At 36.9% G+C, this 20,243-nt stretch overlaps 3 protein-coding genes across 3 annotated transcripts in view; 1 reads left to right on the forward strand and 2 right to left on the reverse strand.

Moving 5' to 3' along the window:
- LOC144967625 (DNA oxidative demethylase ALKBH2-like) overlaps positions 1-6,783 on the reverse strand; it is an 8,380-nt gene extending 1,597 nt beyond the window's left edge. The window contains exons 1-3 of the mRNA XM_078905135.1: positions 6,186-6,783; positions 2,803-2,945; positions 1-1,510 (exon numbers count right to left, since the gene is read on the reverse strand). The exon at positions 1-1,510 is cut by the window's left edge and continues 1,597 nt beyond it. Of these exons, the coding sequence (XP_078761261.1) occupies positions 1,171-1,510; positions 2,803-2,945; positions 6,186-6,602 (900 nt within the window). The 5' untranslated portion in view covers positions 6,603-6,783 and the 3' untranslated portion in view covers positions 1-1,170. The remainder of the gene's footprint in view (positions 1,511-2,802; positions 2,946-6,185) is intronic.
- Positions 6,784-12,490: 5,707 nt separating this feature from the next.
- Positions 12,491-20,243, reverse strand: part of LOC144967626 (sodium- and chloride-dependent GABA transporter ine-like) — a 76,772-nt gene continuing 69,019 nt past the window's right edge. Inside the window, exons 11-13 of the mRNA XM_078905136.1 lie at positions 19,087-19,187; positions 17,905-18,075; positions 12,491-16,801 (exon numbers count right to left, since the gene is read on the reverse strand). Of these exons, the coding sequence (XP_078761262.1) occupies positions 16,676-16,801; positions 17,905-18,075; positions 19,087-19,187 (398 nt within the window). The 3' untranslated portion in view covers positions 12,491-16,675. The remainder of the gene's footprint in view (positions 16,802-17,904; positions 18,076-19,086; positions 19,188-20,243) is intronic.
- On the forward strand, positions 13,967-15,884 carry LOC144969215 (uncharacterized). Its single transcript, XM_078908327.1, has 2 exons — positions 13,967-14,705; positions 14,815-15,884. Exons 1-2 carry the CDS (start codon positions 13,967-13,969, stop codon positions 15,882-15,884), a joined length of 1,809 nt encoding a protein of 602 aa, XP_078764453.1.

Genomic DNA, 20,243 nt, shown 5'->3' on the forward strand with positions numbered 1-20,243 from the left:
TTAACAAAATAACCCAAAAGGCAAGCTGCACCCTCGCGTTTCTCCGCCGAAATCTTAGCCACGCCCCAACGTCATGCAAACAAAATGCCTACCTCGCACTTGTGAGATCACAATTGGAATACGGAGCAGTTGCCTGGGACCCCTACCTGAAAGAGGATATTCAAAAACTTGAGAGAGTCCAGAGACAAGGCGCCCGGTTCATAACTGGGAACTATAAGAGCAGAACCCCAGGATGCATGACAAAAATGTAAGAAGAAAGAAATCTCATCAGCCTCCAACAAAGAAGAAAAGAAACCCGTCTGTCATTCATGTTCAAGATAATAACAGATCAAATACCATCAATAAAGGCAGACTCGTTTTTCACGCCACGACCAAACAAAAGAAAAATCCGAGCACTCACTTTCGCCAACCACATAACCGAAAACCCCATTGACAGATACGCCACAAACAATTCGAACTGCTTCAAAATCCCACAGACAAGAACACAAAACTACAGAAATTCTTTCTTCATTAGAACTATCTCGGAGTGGAATGGGCTGGATGAATTGGTCATCATGGCACCACACCTAAACGATTTCAAGGCCCGACTGACATGGGCCCGTGCCCAATGAGGATGCTGCTGAAATACAACCAGACCATTGGTTTCTTCAGCGCCAACCATACAGATACAGAACACTCTAAAAAAAAGACCATTAAAATAAATCAAAATTCCTCAGTGCAGCGTGGAAACGTAGAGGACGCCCAACTTTTCATAGTCTAAATAAGATTGTGTTCCTTTTTGGCAAAATTAACTAAGGCAACCACACATGGAACAAAAATGGCATAATTTTTCTGACGATGATATCACTTTTTTTTTCAGACTCCCGCCCAACTTTTCATTGTCTAAATGAGATTGTGTTCCTATTTGGAAAAAAATAAAGAAGGCAACCACAGATGGAACAAAAATGGCATAATTTTTCTAACCATGATGTCACCTTTTTTTGAGTCTCCCGCAATGTATTAATGTTTTATTGGGGTTTTTGTGTTGTTGGCTGAAGAAGGGTTTTGAGCCCGAAATGTTCCGTGTTTGGTATATAGTGTTTTTTAAAATCTGTTATATTCATTTTTGTTTGTTACTTTTAAAGTCCACAGCTTCACTTAGAGTATGAGGCAAACAAGACAAGACAATTGCTAAGTTTTTTCATCCACAAAGTTTTTCACTGTTTTACATTGAGAGGGAATCATTTTCCTAAAGGTAAAATTAAGTCTCATCTCAAGAATCTTTGGACGTTTTGGTAAACAATGGTACCAGTAGGAATTGGTAGGGGCATTCATCATCAACAGACTGCCATTTTCCAGCTGGATTGTCAACTTGTCGATTTTCCTCTTGGCGTTTTTCCCCCGACAGTCCTGATGTTTGAAGACAAAGTCTCTTTGCTGGCCTAAAGACAAAGACGCAATGGGATGGTTTGGACACAGATCTTTTTCATCGTCCTTATGTTCCCCCATGTATTCATTGCCATCTTGATAGCTGGAAGATACAAAAAAAAGTATTAAGTTCTGATAGAGATTCTGCTGTTTTTATGTTTATGTTTTTAAGGCTATTTATGGAGCTTGTGACTTGTTTATCATTTCAGCGCCAATTAAAAGAAAGAAAATGGGATAATCAAAAATGTCAAGATTTACTATTAAAAACACACAAGTAAAAGTAAGACAAAGGGGAATGGTTCAAATGGGGACAGATGTAGATTCCAAGAGCATACTATCAGTGTATTTGGTTTAAGATCACCAGACATAAGCAAAGGATTCCACTAAGAGGAAACACACTCAAATGTTTACAAACCAAAGAAAAAAAATATCATCTCCCAAAACTAATACATATACTACATATTTGACTGTTTCCCTCTCAGCCAAGGACTTCAACAAGGGCCAGGACAAAACCAAGTGATCCCATTCCAAAACAAAGACAGAGCAACTCAGAAAATAGATAGAGAAGGAATGAAATTTACGCCACTCAGCTCTTTGTTATTCTTTTAAACAGCAATTTTTATGATAAGTTCTCACTAAATTCTACCAATCAGACTGTAAACGTTTAAAGTTTAACACGGTTCTGTGTGTTGTTACATTTTATCTGGATGGCGGATGTTATGATTTTGCCTAAATGCATGGCATCAATAGAGGGATAGAAGACACAGCAAGAAACCTCCTGCCAACTATGGGAGTGAATCCACTAAAAGTGCTAAAAGCACTTTACAGGGGAGTCCCCAGCCAACAGCAACGCATAACATGTAGGACGAGACATGTTACCAGTTACTGTTAGGGGATATTATATATTTCTTCCAACAGATACAACAGTGTTAAAGGCCGCATGAAATTTACACCTAAGTACAGTGAGAGAATGTGAATACAGAACCTTTTCCAAGGACTCAATATAAGCTGTTCAGAGGCAGACTCGAACCCAGGACCTTCCAATCCAAAGGGGAGTGTCAAACCACAACTACACCATTCTCACATCTCTCATCCGTCCACAGTGTTTCATTCATTGTGTTTTGTTAATAAACAGGAAATCCGAAACGTCCACATTATGCTTTGTCATTAAGCACAAGGAATCTTCCTCCCGATGATTGTGCTTAATAAAGACAACATGGACTGGTATTCTAAAACTTCCCATTTCATGTCGCTTTGATTGACATCAAATTGATTCACTTTTTTGTTTTACTTATATTTTACTCCAACATATCAATCAACCAGTCTGAGGAAGTGGTTTACAAATAACAAACCATTTGTTGGTCAAAATTATTATTCAAATTCTACACAACTAACCGATTTACAAGAACAAAATTGAAGTCGTATCCACAGGCTTTAGAAATATCATTTCGCATTTCAAGCAGTAATGGAGTCCATGGTTTAGCAGGTACGGTGTTCCCTGAAAAAGTGTATGTCAGTCCAGCATCTCCAAAGGCAACCTATAGAAACAAATAATGACAAAAGTGATAATGATAAAACAATGCTGATGATGATAGTAGTTAAGTTAAGATAATGATAATTAAATTAATCATGAAAATAATATTAATAATAATAATAATAATAATAATAATAATAATAATAATAATAATAATAATAATAATAATAATATAATAATAATAATAATAATAATAATATAATACTATTACTGCTAATACCACCACCTACTACTACTACTACTACTACTACTACTACTACTACTACTACTACTACTACTACTACTACTACTACTACTACTACTACTACTACTACTACTACTACTACTACCTTCTAATAAAAAAAAAAATAATAATAATAATAATAATACTATTACTGCTAATACCACCACCCTACTACTACTACTACTACTACTACTACTACTACTACTACTACTACTACTACTACTACTACTACTACTACTACTACTACTAATAAAAAAAAAATAATAATAATAACAACAACAACAACAACAACAACAACAACAACAACAACAACAACAACACAACAACACAACAAAACAACAACAACAACAACAACAACTAACAACAACAACAACAACAAACAACAACAACAACAACAACAACAACAACAACAACAACAACAACAACAACAACAACAACAACAACAACAACAACAACAACAACAACAACAACAACAACAACAACAACAACAACAATAATAATAATAATAATAATAATAATAATAATAATAATAATAATAATAATAACAATAATAATAACAATGAGGGATAAAGAATAAGAGCCAAGCCCAAAAACCACCTGTTTATGAAAGAAATGGAAGGCCAAGAATGAGAGGAGGCTGCGGGATTGCTCAGATGGGGTTGGATAAGAATAACAGCTGCAAACGGGTAGGAGGAATGGGGACTGCGAGTGGATTCCTTACAAACGACCTGACATGAATTGGATATGTGACAGGTAGTTAGTTGTATATATGGGGGGTTTTGGTTAAACATAGTTCACATAGAAATGGACAATTCCCCATTGCTAAGCCTATTATAATTATTCTCAACATAGATAAATCATGTCTTAGATTTAGATTAACATTTGATAAACAAATAGGAGATGGAATAAGGAGGTCCAGCTTAATGAGCTTCATCTTTTATATAGAGCAATCTCCACTAAAAGTGATCAAAGCGCTTTACCAAGGGTCTAATGTCAACTGAAAAACTAGGACGAGACATGATCTCGCCTATCACAGATGCAGCCTCTTGTGGTTCACACTACTATGTTATTACGATCGACCCAATCAGCAAAGTCCGGTCCGCATTCGTGCACCGTCGCAAACCCGCCGGGTAGCATCGTCACAACACACCTTTCGACTAGATGCTCTGCCGTCTCGGGTTCTTGCCCACAGCGTGGACATATTGGACAGGTAGTTAGACCCCACCGATGTAACGCACTTGCCGTTAGGCAGCTCCTCGACCGAAGCTCATTCGCAGCTACCCAGTGTCTCCTCTTACTGGTATCAAAGCCTGGCAACTTCTCACCAAGCTTAGAGGAGTGTAGGTCCCCGCCCCCACGAGGGATTGAATTCGTCCAAACCGACTTCCATCTCGTATATGCAGCTCTGTCCGTAGTCAGGGATTCTGCGTACAAGGGTTGCCGGGACTTATTTCGTCTCGAAACGGGGGCACCGTCCATTATGCGCATGAGAGGGGTATCCCCATTCCCTCTCTCTTTGATCTTACTCAGCCAGTTTCCCGTAATCGTCTCCCTCCGGAAATCGGGGGGCTGGATCGCTGCCATTATCGGGCCCCATTCTCTAGGGGTTGTTGCTAGCGTTCCTGACACTATGTGCATCGACTTGCAAAGTTTTACATCCACCTTCTCAACGTTTCTGCTTCTACCCCACACTGGGGCGCAATACTCCGCAGTGGAATAGCATAGTGCCAAGGCGGACGTTCTCAGGAGCGCTTGGCTAGCGCCCCAAGTCGATCCCGCCAGCTTCCTCAGAAGACTATTCCGCTTCTCTATCTTCCGGGCAACCCCTTCGAGATGCACTCGATAGGTAAGGCTGCGATCCAACGTCACCCCTAAATATTTTGGATGCGGCTCATATGGGAGTGGCTGGTCCCCGACTAGGACATTCAGTTTGCAGGTGTGCCAACTACTGCATAAGTGAAATGCAGTGGCCACGGTTTTTGAAGTGTTCATCTTCAGGTACCACTTGTCAAAGTAGGATTTGAGTCTGGTGACGTCCTCGCTGAGTACGCTCTCGAGACGGGTCCACACTTTACTCTGAGTAATGAGTGCCCAGTCGTCCGCGTATCCCAGCCTCAGGGAGGAAGTGTTCAGCATATCGCTAATGTAAACGTTAAACAACATTGGCGCAAGTACCGACCCCTGAGGGACCCCATTCTTCAATTTCCTTACTTTGCTCGCGGTGTCTCCCAGCGCGACGTGGAATTGCCTTTCCCCTAAGATCGAAGAGAACAACTTCAAGGTCTTTTTGCACCTTATGATTTTTGCAAGTTTGAGCATCAACCCTTCGCACCAGACCGTATTGTACGCCGCTGATAGGTCTATAAAGACAGCACCTGTTTGCTGTTTTCTCTCGAACCCGTGCTCAATATGCTCTGTAAGGGCAATGACCTGCTCCTTGGTGCACCTCCTTCCCTGAAGCCTTCCTGCTCGGGTGGCAGGGCAGTGTCTAGGACCGGCCCCCATCGGTTTAATAGAACACGCTCCAACAATTTCACAGATAGGCTAGCTTCTCCAATTATTTTCTTAAAGAGACAACGCTGCTGCCAATAGGTACGCATATTACACTTGAGTACGGACTCAATTTTGTATCGCCCAGAGCAGGACTCAAACCAGAAACCTACAGGGCTGAAGGCAAGTGTCATACCATAAGACCATGACATTCTCGATAGGCTTGAACTTTTAGTTATTGTAATCAGGAGCACATGAATTTCGCGCTCAAGTTTTTGTTGGTAAATTTCTCAATCACCCGGGAAGAACAATGTGCCCCACCATACACATCAGCAACTAGACTATGCATACCACTGTGAAATAAATTAATAATTGGTGTGAAAATAAATTAGAGTGGCAATCATCTGTCATTATAAAAAGAAATTCTTTTAAATTTTAAAGTCAAAGGCTTGAACTTGACCGCCTTCAAAAGAATTTTTTTTTAAATTTTAATGACAGAACTTTTTAAAAAGTAGTTATGAGCCAGCATACCTGTTTCCTTGGAATGTCAATCCACTTTCCAAAGATCCTGACTTGAGCTAGGTGTCCACTATTGTATACTATTTCAGTTTCACATCTGGTTATCAATTCGAATGCTTTTTTACCGTCGTACAGTCTAGTGTAATCTAGGTTCAGATTCTCTCTGCGATAATGAGTCCATTGATTGTTACACGTCTCTATCTTTAAGCATTTATTGGTTTCACGGTCCTCCTCCGTGTGCGCCTCTGAACTTTTTTTAATACCACTGAAAAACTTTGGAATCGAAGTTGAAGTTTTAGTTTGTGATGATGAAGCGCCAGAACCGGAGTAATTCTGAATTTGACTCTGACCCTGAGCCTGTCCAATAATTTTGGACGAATTCTCAGAGTTATCTGGTGATGCAGGCGCTAAAAGCTTTCTTTTTAACATTTTATGTTAAAACGAAAATGAACGTTTGTATTCCAGGCATTTCATAAAAGTAAAAGTGATGAATGAAACAGGAAAATTATATGTCTCTCTCGTACTAGCCATCTAGTGGTTGCTAGCAATAACTCTACAACTTTTCCTTTCGCTTTCAACCAAAGTGGTTCCTTAGCCCTCTATTGGTAGCCGTTGGTTTATTTATAACTTTATATGAAGGAATTGTGTTTTCAGTCCACCAGCGGACTGAAAACGCAGCTGTGTATTCAGTCCACCGGAAATAAAACTACTTAAAAAGGACGACACTTAATCAATATTGACCATATTGATACCCTAGAAAGAGGAGAGCTAACGCAGCTCCTCTTTCTAGGTTGATACTGAGGTTAGGCATAATCAGAAATGGACAGGCATAATATTTATGGCAATTTGACGGCTTAATAAATCATATACAGCGTTTTATTTACTCTCGGAAAGTCTTGATGAGAGTTGCTCGAAATCGGGCGCCGAGATTCTTACCGTGGCTGCTAGATAGCCATTGGCCTGGCCGATTTTGCCACAATTGGCCTCACAGAGAATAATGTTTCTATGATTAATTTAAAATTAACATTCATATCTATTTTTCATTTTTCATAGTCCGCTAGAATTTTTGTGATTATCACAACCGATGATTTTTCCAAGGAGATCAGAGTTTTGGTATTGTTTGCACAAGTAAGGTTCTATTTGGTCACTTTTCACAACGATCACTGGCCTCGAGCACGCCTGTGCCCCTCCCTCCCGCCTCGGGCAGTCTTGACTTTGTCTTCTTCCAACATCCTTTTCTTTCAAAATCATCCCTTGTCCTTCCTCTTGTAGGGCTAGTCTATTGTTGTCTGTCATGTCTTGTAAAATTAGAATTGTTTCCTGGTATCCCATTTCTTCCATTCTACTAGCCCTAAAATGACCTCAATGTTTTATAAGCGCCATCAAACCTTTAAAAACAAAAGGATGTAGAGTCATCTTCCTTAACTATTTTAATTTTCCCTGGTCCGTTAGAATTTTTGTGATTATCAAAACCGATAGTTTTTTCAAGGAGATCAGAGATTTAGTATTGTTTGCCCGAGTAAGGTTCTACTTGGTCACTTTTCACACCGATCACTGCCCCCCCCCCCCCCCCGCGCGCCTCGGGCAGTCTTGACTTTGTCATCTTCCAACGTCTTTTTCTTTCACAATCATTCCTAGTCATTTGGCTTGTAGCGCTATTGTTCCTGGCTCATATTGTTACGTACAAGTCAAAGAATGCACAAGGCAATAAATTTTGACGTCTCACTGTGTTATAAATTAAAATAAGAATATTAAAAGTGAGTAAAAGTAATTCAATTAGAAAAATTCAAACTTCTCAAGTCAACGTGTTGAAGTTGAAAATTTTTTTTTTTTAACTGGTATCCCATTTTTTCCTTTCTACTATTCTAGCCCCTCTCTCTCTCTCTCTCTCTCTCTCTCTCTCTCTCTCTCTCTCTCTCCTCCCCCCCCCCCCCATCTCTCTCTCTCTCTCTCTCTCCCTCAGTCTGACGATCCCTCAAACATATTCAAGACCCTATAATTATAAAGTTGTTCTCTTAACATTTTTTGTTTGTTTTGTTTTGTTTTCTTTCTTTCTTTTTTTTTTTTTTTTTTGTTTTGTTTTGTTTGTTTTTGTGTCGTTTTTCTCCTGACTCGTATTGCTACGTACAATGAATGCACAAGGCAATACATTTTGAAGTCTCACTGTGTTCTAAATCATAATAATAATATTAAAAGTGAGTAAAAGTAAATAAATAAAAAATGTTAAATGTCGTTCAAACTTCTCAAAAAATGTTAAATGTCGTTCAAACTTCTCAAGTCACCAGGAATGGTGACAGCGTGTTGAAGTTGAAATTAAGAATTTGTTTGCTAAGGGAGTACAAAAAAAAAAAACAAAACAAAAAAAAAAAACAACAAAAAAAATGGAAAAAAAAAAGAAAGAAAGAAAGAAAATATTATGCCTAGAAAGGAGCTTGAACACTTAACTCATCCCAACTCGGTTACAGTTACGCTGTGCTAAATCAGACGGCCACCTCGCCTTCTCGTGCTCGACCAAACAGTTTTACTCGTATAATTATAATCTCTTCCGAAGGACTGAATACACAGCTGTGTATTCAGTCCACTGGTGGACTGAAAACACAGTTCCTTATTTGAAAGTTTTAATTTTTGTCTGATTATCTGCGGGATGGCCTTGCTGGTGAGGCATTCCATTGATATAATATATATATCTCTCTCTCTCTCTCTGAGCATGTTTAGTGGATATTGCGCATATATATATATATACACACACATACACAACTGACCTCCGTTCGAGCACCTCTGAGCTGCATTGCGTCTAACGCCTAGATTATTTCAGGATTTTAAAATGTTTATTGTTTAGAGGGACTCTTAAGCTGTATTTATATCTTAAGTGAATAAATGCTAAAAGCAGGATAAAGGCGACTGGTTCAAATACGGAACAGAAGATTCCACGATCAATCCACCGAAGTGCTTATTAAAGGTCCCATCGAGATTGTGCGGTTATGTTAGTTTATCGGGGGTTATGTGGTCTAGTGGTATGACACTCACTTTCGGGTCGGACGGTACAGGATTCGAGCCTGTCTCGGCGCATAGTTGAATCTTTGGAAAAAGGCTCTTTACTCATATTCTCTCACTGTACTCAGTTGTAAAATTAGTACCCGATGGTTAACAGCGTTCTCTCTGTCCGAAAAAAATTGTAAAATCGCCTAACAGGCGTCATGTCCCGTCCTACATGTGATGTGTTGCTGTTGGCCAGGGACCCCTTATAAAGCGCTCTGAGCACGTTTAGTAGATATTGCGCTATATAAGAGCTCATTTTTAAAGCAAAGAGTCCGACTATATATATATATATATATATATATATATATTATATATATATATATATATATATATATATATATATATATATATATATATATATATATATATATACACATATTCTTTTTATTTATTTATTTATTTTTAATTGTTTCATAAAAATTTAAGTGCATTCCTCTTTGGGGGATCTTGTGATGGTGTCTGAGTGAGACTTTTAGAGATTTCGAACTAAGTACACTGATAGTGTGCTCTTGGAATCTACATCTGTTCCCTATTTGAAATAATTCCCCTTTGCCTTACATTGTCCTCAAGCCATTTTACATCTAGAATGTTTTTACTATCCAATTTTCCTTTTTACTGGCGCTGATATGACCTAAATGTGTTGCAAGCGCAGTTAAAATCCTTTTTTTTTTTAATAATAAAAAAAATATATCAACAATACTTTAAAAATGGATAACCATAATAGTATATAACAGAGAGGTGATTTACGATGAAAGAAATATCCCTTCTCAAAAAAAAAAAAAAAAAAAAAGATACTATATACTTGACTGTCTAACTCCCAGCTAAGAATCCCCGCCTTGACCAGGTAAAAAACAAAACAAAAAAAAAACAAGCAATCTCAACCCAGAACAAAGACTAGTAAACATCAGTGCAGTAGGGAAAATAGATTTATCTCTCGTACTACATGAATCAGTTAACTGCCTCACCTTGGAAAAACATGTATTTAAATTTAAGATTTTGGCCAGAAAGCTCGTCCTTAAAATATCAAACGATTTAAATGACCTTCATCTTGGCAAAAATTTTCAAACCTGGGACTGTAAAGGAAGATATTCGCGAGTGTCCCAGGTTTGTGAGTTTTTACAAAGATGATGGTCAAGGGTCATTTGAATCGATCGATATTTGAAGGACGAGTTTCCTGACCAAAAATTTAAATACATGTATTATTTTCAAGAGTACGGCAGTTAATTGGTTAAATAAATAATACAAAGCAAAGGCTATCGAAACTGTAAATACAAAACAAACTTTTCCGTGAGTTTTCGAATAAGTATCTTTTTTATTTCAAAATAATTGTGATGGTAAATTACAATGAATTGAAAATAACACAACCAATCAGATGAGAAATTGGGAAATAACGAATAACGACATTATTTATTCTGAGTAACGAACTTGAACTTGATAACTGTTATAAAATCAAAAGACGTTAAAAGCTACTCTCTTATGACTTTCACTGAGAAACAAAAGTCAAGTTTATTGAAGCCTTAGTTTGGGCCTTTTTAGATTAATTTTAAATCAAATCACACGTGTCGTGAAAATGTTGGTTGATAGTGATGACGTAATCAGTATGAAGGTAATGATGGTATTGATGATGATGATGATGATGATGATGATTGATGATGATGATGATGATGATGATGATGATGATGATGATGATGATGATGATTGATGATGATGATGGTGATGATGATGATGATGATGATTGATGATGATGGTGTGATGATGATGATGATGATGATGATGATGATGATGATGATGATGATGATGATGATGGTGATGATTGATGATGATGATGGTGATGATGGTGATGATGATGATGATGATAATGATGATGATGATGATGATGACGAGGATAACCATGATGTGGTGGTGGAGGATGATAACAATGAAATTCTATATATTACCACATCCTAGCGGAGCGGGTTATTTCATTTAGTCCTACATAAAATACCGGTATCATTATAATTATAGTTGCAGTTATAAATGGCACACTATTGGAGATCGAATATTCATGTAAATGTCCCTATAGAAGAAAGTCCTTTATTCTCACCCTCAAACAAAACAACAACAACAAACAATTCAAAAGATCAGATTTGAGTAAGAAACAGTGTCGGGCAAAGCAGGAAGAAAAATATAAGAAAATATCATCCCAACAAATCAATCTGCCTCGACTTACCCAGGAGGTGTGAGGTTCGATTCCCAGATAAGCCAAGCTGATTTTTAAAAAAATTATTGTGGGCGGGGGGGGGGGGGGGCAATTTTTTTTATCTTGTAAATTTCTATCTGCCTACTGATAAAATCCGGCTCTTGTTCCCATCTCTTCAGATTCAGATTTATACCTTTCACCGCTGTCTTCTCTCTAACTTTTCACTATCAATCAATGGAAATTTTATTTTTGATCAAATCAAAAACAAAAATTCTAGCAAACGAAGCTCTCCCCCCTCCCTCCTCCTTTCCCAACCCCTCCCAAGAATATCCTAATATAAATCAAACAAAAGTTGTTGTTTTTTTTTAATCCTAAATATTTGGTACCTAATTCTAATGAGTAAATTCTGAACGACTTAACATTGCGACCTGCGATATCTTCATGTACCAAAGATATAGTGGATATTCCTGTCAATGAATACGAGTTTGATGCTGCCCTCAACATTTTAGAGTCTCATCATCACAAACAAATTGAAAAGTTAACGGGGTCACCAAATGATAATACTGGAATTTACCATGATTAACAGGCCCCCAAGAAAAAGAAAGCCAATTCTAAACAAATGAGAAACAAAACATAATAATACTACAGCTACAGCTACATATTCTAAGATGCTACAACTACTCAGGAGGTAGATTCGGACACAAGCATCAGGTCAGCAACAAAAAGAAAGGCATTGAAATGGTTACAATACACTTTTTAAAGACTGTTTCGCACTTAAAACAATATAATGTAGGCAGTGCAGTGAAATAATCCCACATCTCCAGTGAAAGGACAATGCAAAAGTATGTGGAATCTTCAAAATGTTGAATTTACAGACTAACAATTCAGTAGTAGTAAGGAGGAGGAGGAGGAGGAGGAGGAGGAGGAGGAGGAGAAGAAGAAGAGGAAGAAGAAGAAGAAGAAGAACACCTCTTAATGGTCCCAAATTTATTGTTCTTTTAGGTAAGTGTGTTCCATTGATAACTGATAAAGTTAACCTTGATTAAAGTCAACCAATCTTTCTGGTCCTAGCGGTGGTTGATTTATCGGGATTCCACTGTTTTTGTCTTTTTTTTTTTTTTTTTTTGGTTCAAACCTTAAATGTGTCCCATTATCTCAAAACAGTGTTATATCTGGGAATGATATTGTAGTCCTTCAAAGCCATTAGGTTCATGGATCTGGAGTTTATCCCAGTTTCTATAGCGTGAAATGGACAATAGCAATTGCTTGTCACCCTTTTTTTGATAGGACACTAGTCTCTCGCAAAGTGGTTTCCGCCAAATCTAGCAGATTCAGCTATCCATTCATTGGTGGGTGGACAGGGGGGTCAGAAATAATTTCGACTGCACCCGGGATCAATCTTGGTCCCATTGCCTGTGAAGCGAGTGCTCTACCAACTGAGCTATCAGGACCCCAGGGAATGATATAGAGACGAAGAAAAATTGAATATAAGTATAAAATAAAATGACCAGAATTGTAAAAATTGAAGCCTTTAGAAGTTGAAGGAACAAAACTCTCATTCTTTTCAATGAAGGCATCAATTTTAACTCGAGTTTTGTATGTTAACTCTTTCAGCGCCATTTGCCGCACTGTGCAGCAAGAGCAGAATCTGTTCTACTGACCAATGGCCGCACAGTGCCACCGGTCTTGAAAGGCAAAAATAATAATGTAATCCAATCCTACTTTCTACAAAAGTATTGTCCTTCTCATGCTGCCTCAATCAGGTATCAGACTTTTTTTTTTTGTGATTGAAATACGAATATAGCCTCAGCGCTGAAAGAGTTAAGGGGGTCCTGACAGCGCTGTCAGTAGAGCAGTCACTTCACATGCAAAGGATCAAGATCAATCCCAGTTGGAGTCGAGATTTTTTCCTGACCCCTCTGTCTACCCAGCAGTGATTGGGTAGCTAGGTCTGTTAGATCTGGTGGAAAATGCTTTGAGATAGACTAGCATCCTATCAAAAGGATAGCAAGCAATTGTTATTTTCCATTTCACACTATAGAAACTGGGGTAAACTCCAGTTCTATGGAACTAAAGGCTCGGAAAGACTGCTTTGTATGTTAAGCTTACAATTACATTTCAAGTGATTTCTTGCTACCCTTTGAGACGCCAGTCTATTGCAAACTACTTTCTGTAATGATTGAGATTCTAAGGGTTGAAAGAGAAATTTATTGTAACCTGTATGAAAGATGTATGAATGCCAATTATGAACAAAGGGATGTAACCATGTATATATTTTAGTGTAAATTAGTAAAGTAAGAATTATTTCCCTTGAATCTTTATATCGCGCTATTTTAGTCAATTATAGTTGTTTGCCCTTTTTGTCTACATGTATATAAACAGGATGTAAATAAAATCATCGTTCACAAGTGCTTACAAGAGTCTTCAGAGTTCATTCTTTATTTCACCCCGTTGGCTATCCAGAGCCATCAGGCTATTAAGAGCCTTGAACATAACATTTGGCGACGAGGATAAAACCTACAACATCTTATTTCTATTCTCATGAAGGTATTTTTCTAGTGTCATCATTTTCAAGATGTCTAGTTTATTTGGCAATATCAGTGAGTTCAATGCTTCAAAAGAAACAATTTCGGACTATTTAGACCATCTGTCATTTTACCTGGATGCTAACCAAATTGAAGAAGACCACAAAAGGAGAGACATTTTAATCACAGTTATTGGATCATCACAATTTAGATTATTAAAAAATTTAGCAGCTCCAAACAATTTAAGAGAATTAACATTTGACCAAGTTTGCAAATTACTTACAGATCATCATGAACCCAAACTTCCAAAATATTTACAAAGAGCTAAATTCGATCAGAGAACAAGACATCATAATGAAACTGTGCCCGCATTCATTGCTGCTCTACGACATTTGGCTGAACATTGCGAATTTGGAAATTCCCTAAGTGAAAGACTATGTGAAAAATTTGTAACTGGCATAAACGACAAAAGAGTTCAGCGAAGACTATTAGTAGAACCTGATTTAAATTTAGAAAAAGCTGTGAAATTATCCTCTTCAATTTTGCAAGCTCATTCTGGTGCTAAGGAGCTAAATCATGCTGCAGACCTCAACTTCAGTAAGCAAATGCCTAAAGGAAATTTTTCAACAATTTCAAGACCCCCCAGCACAAATTCCAGAAAGCATGGCACAACATATCCACATGGTGCTACTCCCAGATCTACTTCTCGTTCACATAACCCAACGCCCGAACATCCTCAACGTAGTAACCAACAACAACAACAACGTCGACAACCATGCTATGGATGTGGTGGACCACATTCTCGACATCAATGCAGATTCCGTGATGAAACCTGTTATAAATGCAACAAGATAGGTCATATCGCTAAAATGTCGTGCTAATACCTCCATTCATCAAGAACGACGACTGCAACACCAGAAAAATCATCTTCTTCAAGAGACTGATGACGACAACCAAATTAGTGGGAATTTTGAAGATCTACATTTATACAACATTTCAAAATCTAAATTAAACCCCATCAGCATAGACTTGATCATCAACAACTGCCCTATCTCATTCCAGCTTGACACTGGTGCTGCACTCAGCGAAATCTCCTACAATGACTACCAACGCTTCTTCGCCGAGACCCCGATCAAACCAAGGACCTGCTCACTGCAAACTTACACTGGAGAAAAAGTCAAAGTTCGTGATGAGATAATAGTCAGTGTTTCGTATGACAATTCAGTTCATAATTTACCATTACTCATTGTAGAAGGAGAGGGACCACCCTTATTCGGTAGAAACTGGCTAGTTAACATTCAGTTAAAATGGAATGAAAGTTTCACCATCAGATCCACACACCAATCACCCTCGCTTCAAAGTGTTCTTGACAAATTTAGTAATGTTTTTGGTGACAACGGCAAATTAAAAAATCACGAAGTCAAAATTCATTTGAAACCAGATTCAGTCCCAAAATTTTCGAAAGCCTGGCAACCTCCTTTTTCTCTTAGGGAAGGGATAGAAACAGAGATTACAAGATTAGAAAATAATGGGATAATCAAAAAAGTGCAATTTTCTGACTGGGCCACCCCGGTTGTTCCAGTAAAGAAGAAAGATAATTCTATTAGATTGTGTGGTGATTACAAAACAACAGTAAACAAATGCATTGAAAACGTCAAGCACCCCATTCCTAGAACAGAGGATCTACTCGACAAACTTTCCGGTGGCGAGAAGTTCACGAAGATCGATTTTTCAAATGCTTACAATCAGCTGCCTTTAGACAGTGAGTCGCAAAAACTTACAACCATCAACACTCACAAAGGTTTATTCCAATATCAACGTCTGTGTTTCGGTTTGAGTTCGAGTCCCGGTTTATTTCAACGAGTCATGGATTCACTCTTCAAAGATATACCTCAGTGCTGCGTTTACTTTGACGACCTCTTCATCACAGGAAAAGACGACCACCATAACACTTTCCACCAGATCTAACAGACCCAGCTAACCATTCACTGTTGGCTGGACAAGGGGGGCAGAAAAAAAAATCTCGACTTCACCTGGGATTGATCTCAGTTCCTTTGCGTGTGAAGCTAGTGCTTTACCAACTGAGCTATTGGGACCCTAAGTGCACTAAGCACAAAAGAAAATGCAAAAATTAAAACAAAGAAACAACAAATGAAATGAAAACAAAGTAAGAGCAAAACAAATGGGTTAGTTCATCACGAACTTGAGAGAATAACAAAATCAAAACAAATTTACTAACTTTCTGAATGCTGAAGTAAACTTCCGTCCTGGTGCTTACACATTAGGAATAAGACGACTGGAACTTGCAATTGTTTCTAATAATTTTCTTTAAAAGCCCACGGAACAATGTTTTTAAAAAAACAACATGGGCAACATCAATAACAAAAAAAGAAAACAAAATATTTTTAAAGCAATCATTTTTTTTCTACATAAACTCACTCAAACCTTGAGAGTTTTGCTACTTTTCAAAATTGGAAAAAATGTATTAAAAATGAGCATGTAAATAGATAGTTTTATTCAACTATCATATGCAAAAACTAAAAACATTAGCTTCGATACCATGCCTATAATTTTCTCAGAAAAATGTAATAAATAGGCATGGGGTAAAAGTAACCTGGGTAAACTACGAATATAGTCGGTGTTAGGGTTGAGTGAGTTCGAGAAAAATACAGAGAAGAGAAAGTTTTTAACAATAGACATAGAACATAACAAGTCTAAAGTGTTCTTTGGGGTGCGTTGATCAACTATTTAGGCTGGGTCTAAACTTTAGAATAAACTCCTTTCATCTTCTCATTCTCATCATATTGTTGTGTGTCGTCTGACACTGGAAAGACCGGAGCCGATTTCTCCACTTCAATTTGACTTTTGAAAGAATTCTTAAATTTCTGTGAATTAAAATAAAAAATGTAAATGAGTCGGCCATTCATTATCCACATGATGATGATGATGATGATGATGATGATGATGATGATGATGATAATGATGATGATGATGATGATGATGATGATGATGATGATGATGATGATGATGATGACAATAATAATAATAATAATAATAATAATAATAATAATAATAAATGAACGAAAACATCTCAAAGCGCTTTACAGATAATGAATTACTTTACGAACACAGTTAGTCAGGATTTTTTTTTTAAAACATGGAAACAAATAACATGATTACTAAAGTATTAGTATACAAATATTACAGTCTGCAGGGTGTAAAATGAATTGTGAAAAAGTCGGTTTTTAAAGCAGATTTGAAGTTTGAAATATTCTCGAATTCTCTAATCGGTGGAGTCAGGGTATTCCAGAGTTAACAATAAACACACCAGAATGAATGACTTCACTATTGTTAACAATAAACACACCAGAATGAATGACTTCACTATTGTTAACAATAAATACACCAGCATGAATGTCTTCACTATTGTTAACACACCAGCACGAATGGCTTCACCATTGTTAACAATAAACACACCAGCATGAATGGCTTCACCATTGTTAATAGTAAACACACCAGCATGAATGTCTTTACTATTGTCAACAATAAACACACCAGAATGAATGACTTCACTATTGTAACAATAAACACACCAGAATGAATGTCTTCACTATTGTTAACAATATACACACCAGCATGAATATCTTCACCACTGTGCCGCTATGTGGTCTTGTGGTATGGCACTCGCTTCCAGATCGGATGGTTCTGGGTTCGAGCCTCGCTCGGCGCATTGTTGAGTCCTTGAAAAAGGTCAGTTAGTCACATTCTCTCACCATACTCATGTGTAAAATGAGTACCTGGTCATTAACAGCATTGTCTCTGTCAAAAAAACAATTGTAATATCAGCTAACAGCCTTCATGTCTCATTCTCCTTGTTAAGTGTTGCTGTTGGTTAGGGACACTTTGTAAAGCGCTTTGAGTACGTTTAGTGGATATTGCACTACATATAAGCTCCATTTTTTAAAACAATCAATAATCAATTACAAACCCTGACAAGAGAGTGTCCCTTTGCCTTGTAGACGGCCTGGACCATACCAATGGGAATGCAGATGACAGAGATGAGAGCAATGACCCACCCCAGCCCTACTGCCCATGGTGGATACTCGTAACCCGCCAAGGAGAGAGGTTTGTATTGAATCATACTGAATATCCAGATGCCCTGCAAAAGTTTATTCCAGGAAATAAATAATAATAATAATAATATAATAATAATAATAAATAATAATAATATATAATAATAATAATAATAATAATAATAATAATAATAATAATAATAATAATAATAATAATAATAATAATAATAATAATAATAATAATAATAATAATAACCCACCTCAAAAGGGAATTGAACCTTAGACCTCAGATATACCGATCAGCGAAATGCAAATCAGCCTGAGTTGATTGGGGATCAAACCTTGGACCTCCTGAGTGCCAGGTGCTTCCGACCAGTAATCAGGTGGTCTGAGGTTCAACACTTGGTTGAGGAAGGCTGATTTTTTTTTTTTTTAATGTTTTTTTTTCTTGTATTTTTCACTTCCCGCGTTGTCTGGGACTGTTTCATACACACCTTTTCAAATCTTTAATCTTACACCAGCGCATGCTCCTTAATTTGTCACTTTGGTATAAGGCAATAGGGGCTGGGTTTCTTGCTAAACGGAAATTCAAGATGCCAAATGCTGGGCTCAAACCTGATCATCTCAGTGAACGGTGAACGTGCAATGCCTTATTAACTTGGCCATTTTGCCCCTTATACTAATACTAAGACCCTTTTTAACTCACTGACTACCGGGCCTTTGGTGAAAATGGCATGTACTTTTTCAACAATGCCCGAAACTGTCAAAATTATTCAATTGTGACAACATATTATATCATTTATGGGTAACTGATTGAAATTAACAGATAGAATCTAGAATGAGAACTTAATTTGGTTTGAAATTTTGAAATGCACATAAATTAAAATAATTTTATAAAATCTGCTTGAAAATAGATTTATGTATAGCATGTGTGTGTGATTTTATGAATATTGGTTGAATCGTTTAGGAGATATAACCATTTGAAAAATGTCAAATTAAAAAAAAAAAATTTGTGACCACCCGATTGAACAACATAGTATTTTGTTTTTTAAAATCTCACACTGGGAAAGAGTTTTCCTGTCCTATGTAAAACTTACCAAAATAAGTAGGGGAGAGGCGACATACCAACAACCGGTGAAGAATATGTTAGGTTTGTATCCCGTCATCAGTTCTATGTTGGATGCTAACCTATTTGCTCCTGAAAGAATAAATAATAATAATAAAGAAAAAAATTATTCTAAAATAAAAAAAAAATTTTAAATGACATAAAATGTGCCCCTCCGTCTCCAAGTCCAAGCGGTATTACGTCAGGGTGTGCTCGGTCCTAGAAATTCAAAGTGTGGCTACAACTATGAAACGTGGAAATAATTTTCATTCGTTATGGTGGAGAATAAAGATGATTTCTTACAGTATGAGGATGATTATAATTTTATAGGCATTGCTTTTCTCGATTATTTTCGTTAATGAAGAATGAGCTTCGACATTTTGAACCACTGCTTGATATGTCAGCTTGGGAAAGTGTTTTAAAGGATTGTGTCCACATATATTATATTTCATCTACAAAAATAAAAATTTTTGTGTCAATTACAAACTGGATTTTTTTAAAACCTCATCTAATACTGCATTATTGCTTAGATTCATCTTTCAGACGACTTTCACTGCACAATATGAATTTGTAGATTTCCTTATAAACATCTGGCAATAATTAGAAAATTTGGAAAAAGCAAAAGTAAGAGATTGGCTCAGGGATGCCAAGTTGACGTTTTTAAAGCAAAAGTCCAAATATTTGGAATATAATACCGTTGTGAACAAAACATAAATTAATTAGAAACGATAACAAATTCAAATTCACTTCCAAATAAAATTGTGCTGCCTAAATTTTAGAAATTGTGAAACAACATATTTCATCTCTACTACCCATGAATCAGAGGTAACATCTCTTGTAATGAACAACAAAGAAAGTCCATCAGCCATTTTAGTTTGTAATGGTACAACAATTGTACACCACAAAAAATTTATATTTCAAGGTGTTAAACTAAATTTACACAAAATTCATTAGCACATTAGTTCATTGCAAAGTTAACATTTGGAATGGCATTAAATTTGACTTTTTTTTAAAACGCTGGTTCTGTTAACCAATTTAAGAAAGTGATCGACAAAGAATTGAATTCATTAAAATACGAATATGTATTATGATTAATATTTGTCATAACCAAAAACAAATAAGATTTATAGGGAATGAGATTAGCGGAAG

The sequence above is a fragment of the Berghia stephanieae genome, chromosome 3 (genome assembly GCF_034508935.2).
Source record: "Berghia stephanieae isolate SIO BIC M18660-M18661 chromosome 3, UCSD_Bste_1.3, whole genome shotgun sequence".
Classification (NCBI taxonomy): Eukaryota; Metazoa; Mollusca; class Gastropoda; order Nudibranchia; family Aeolidiidae; genus Berghia; species Berghia stephanieae.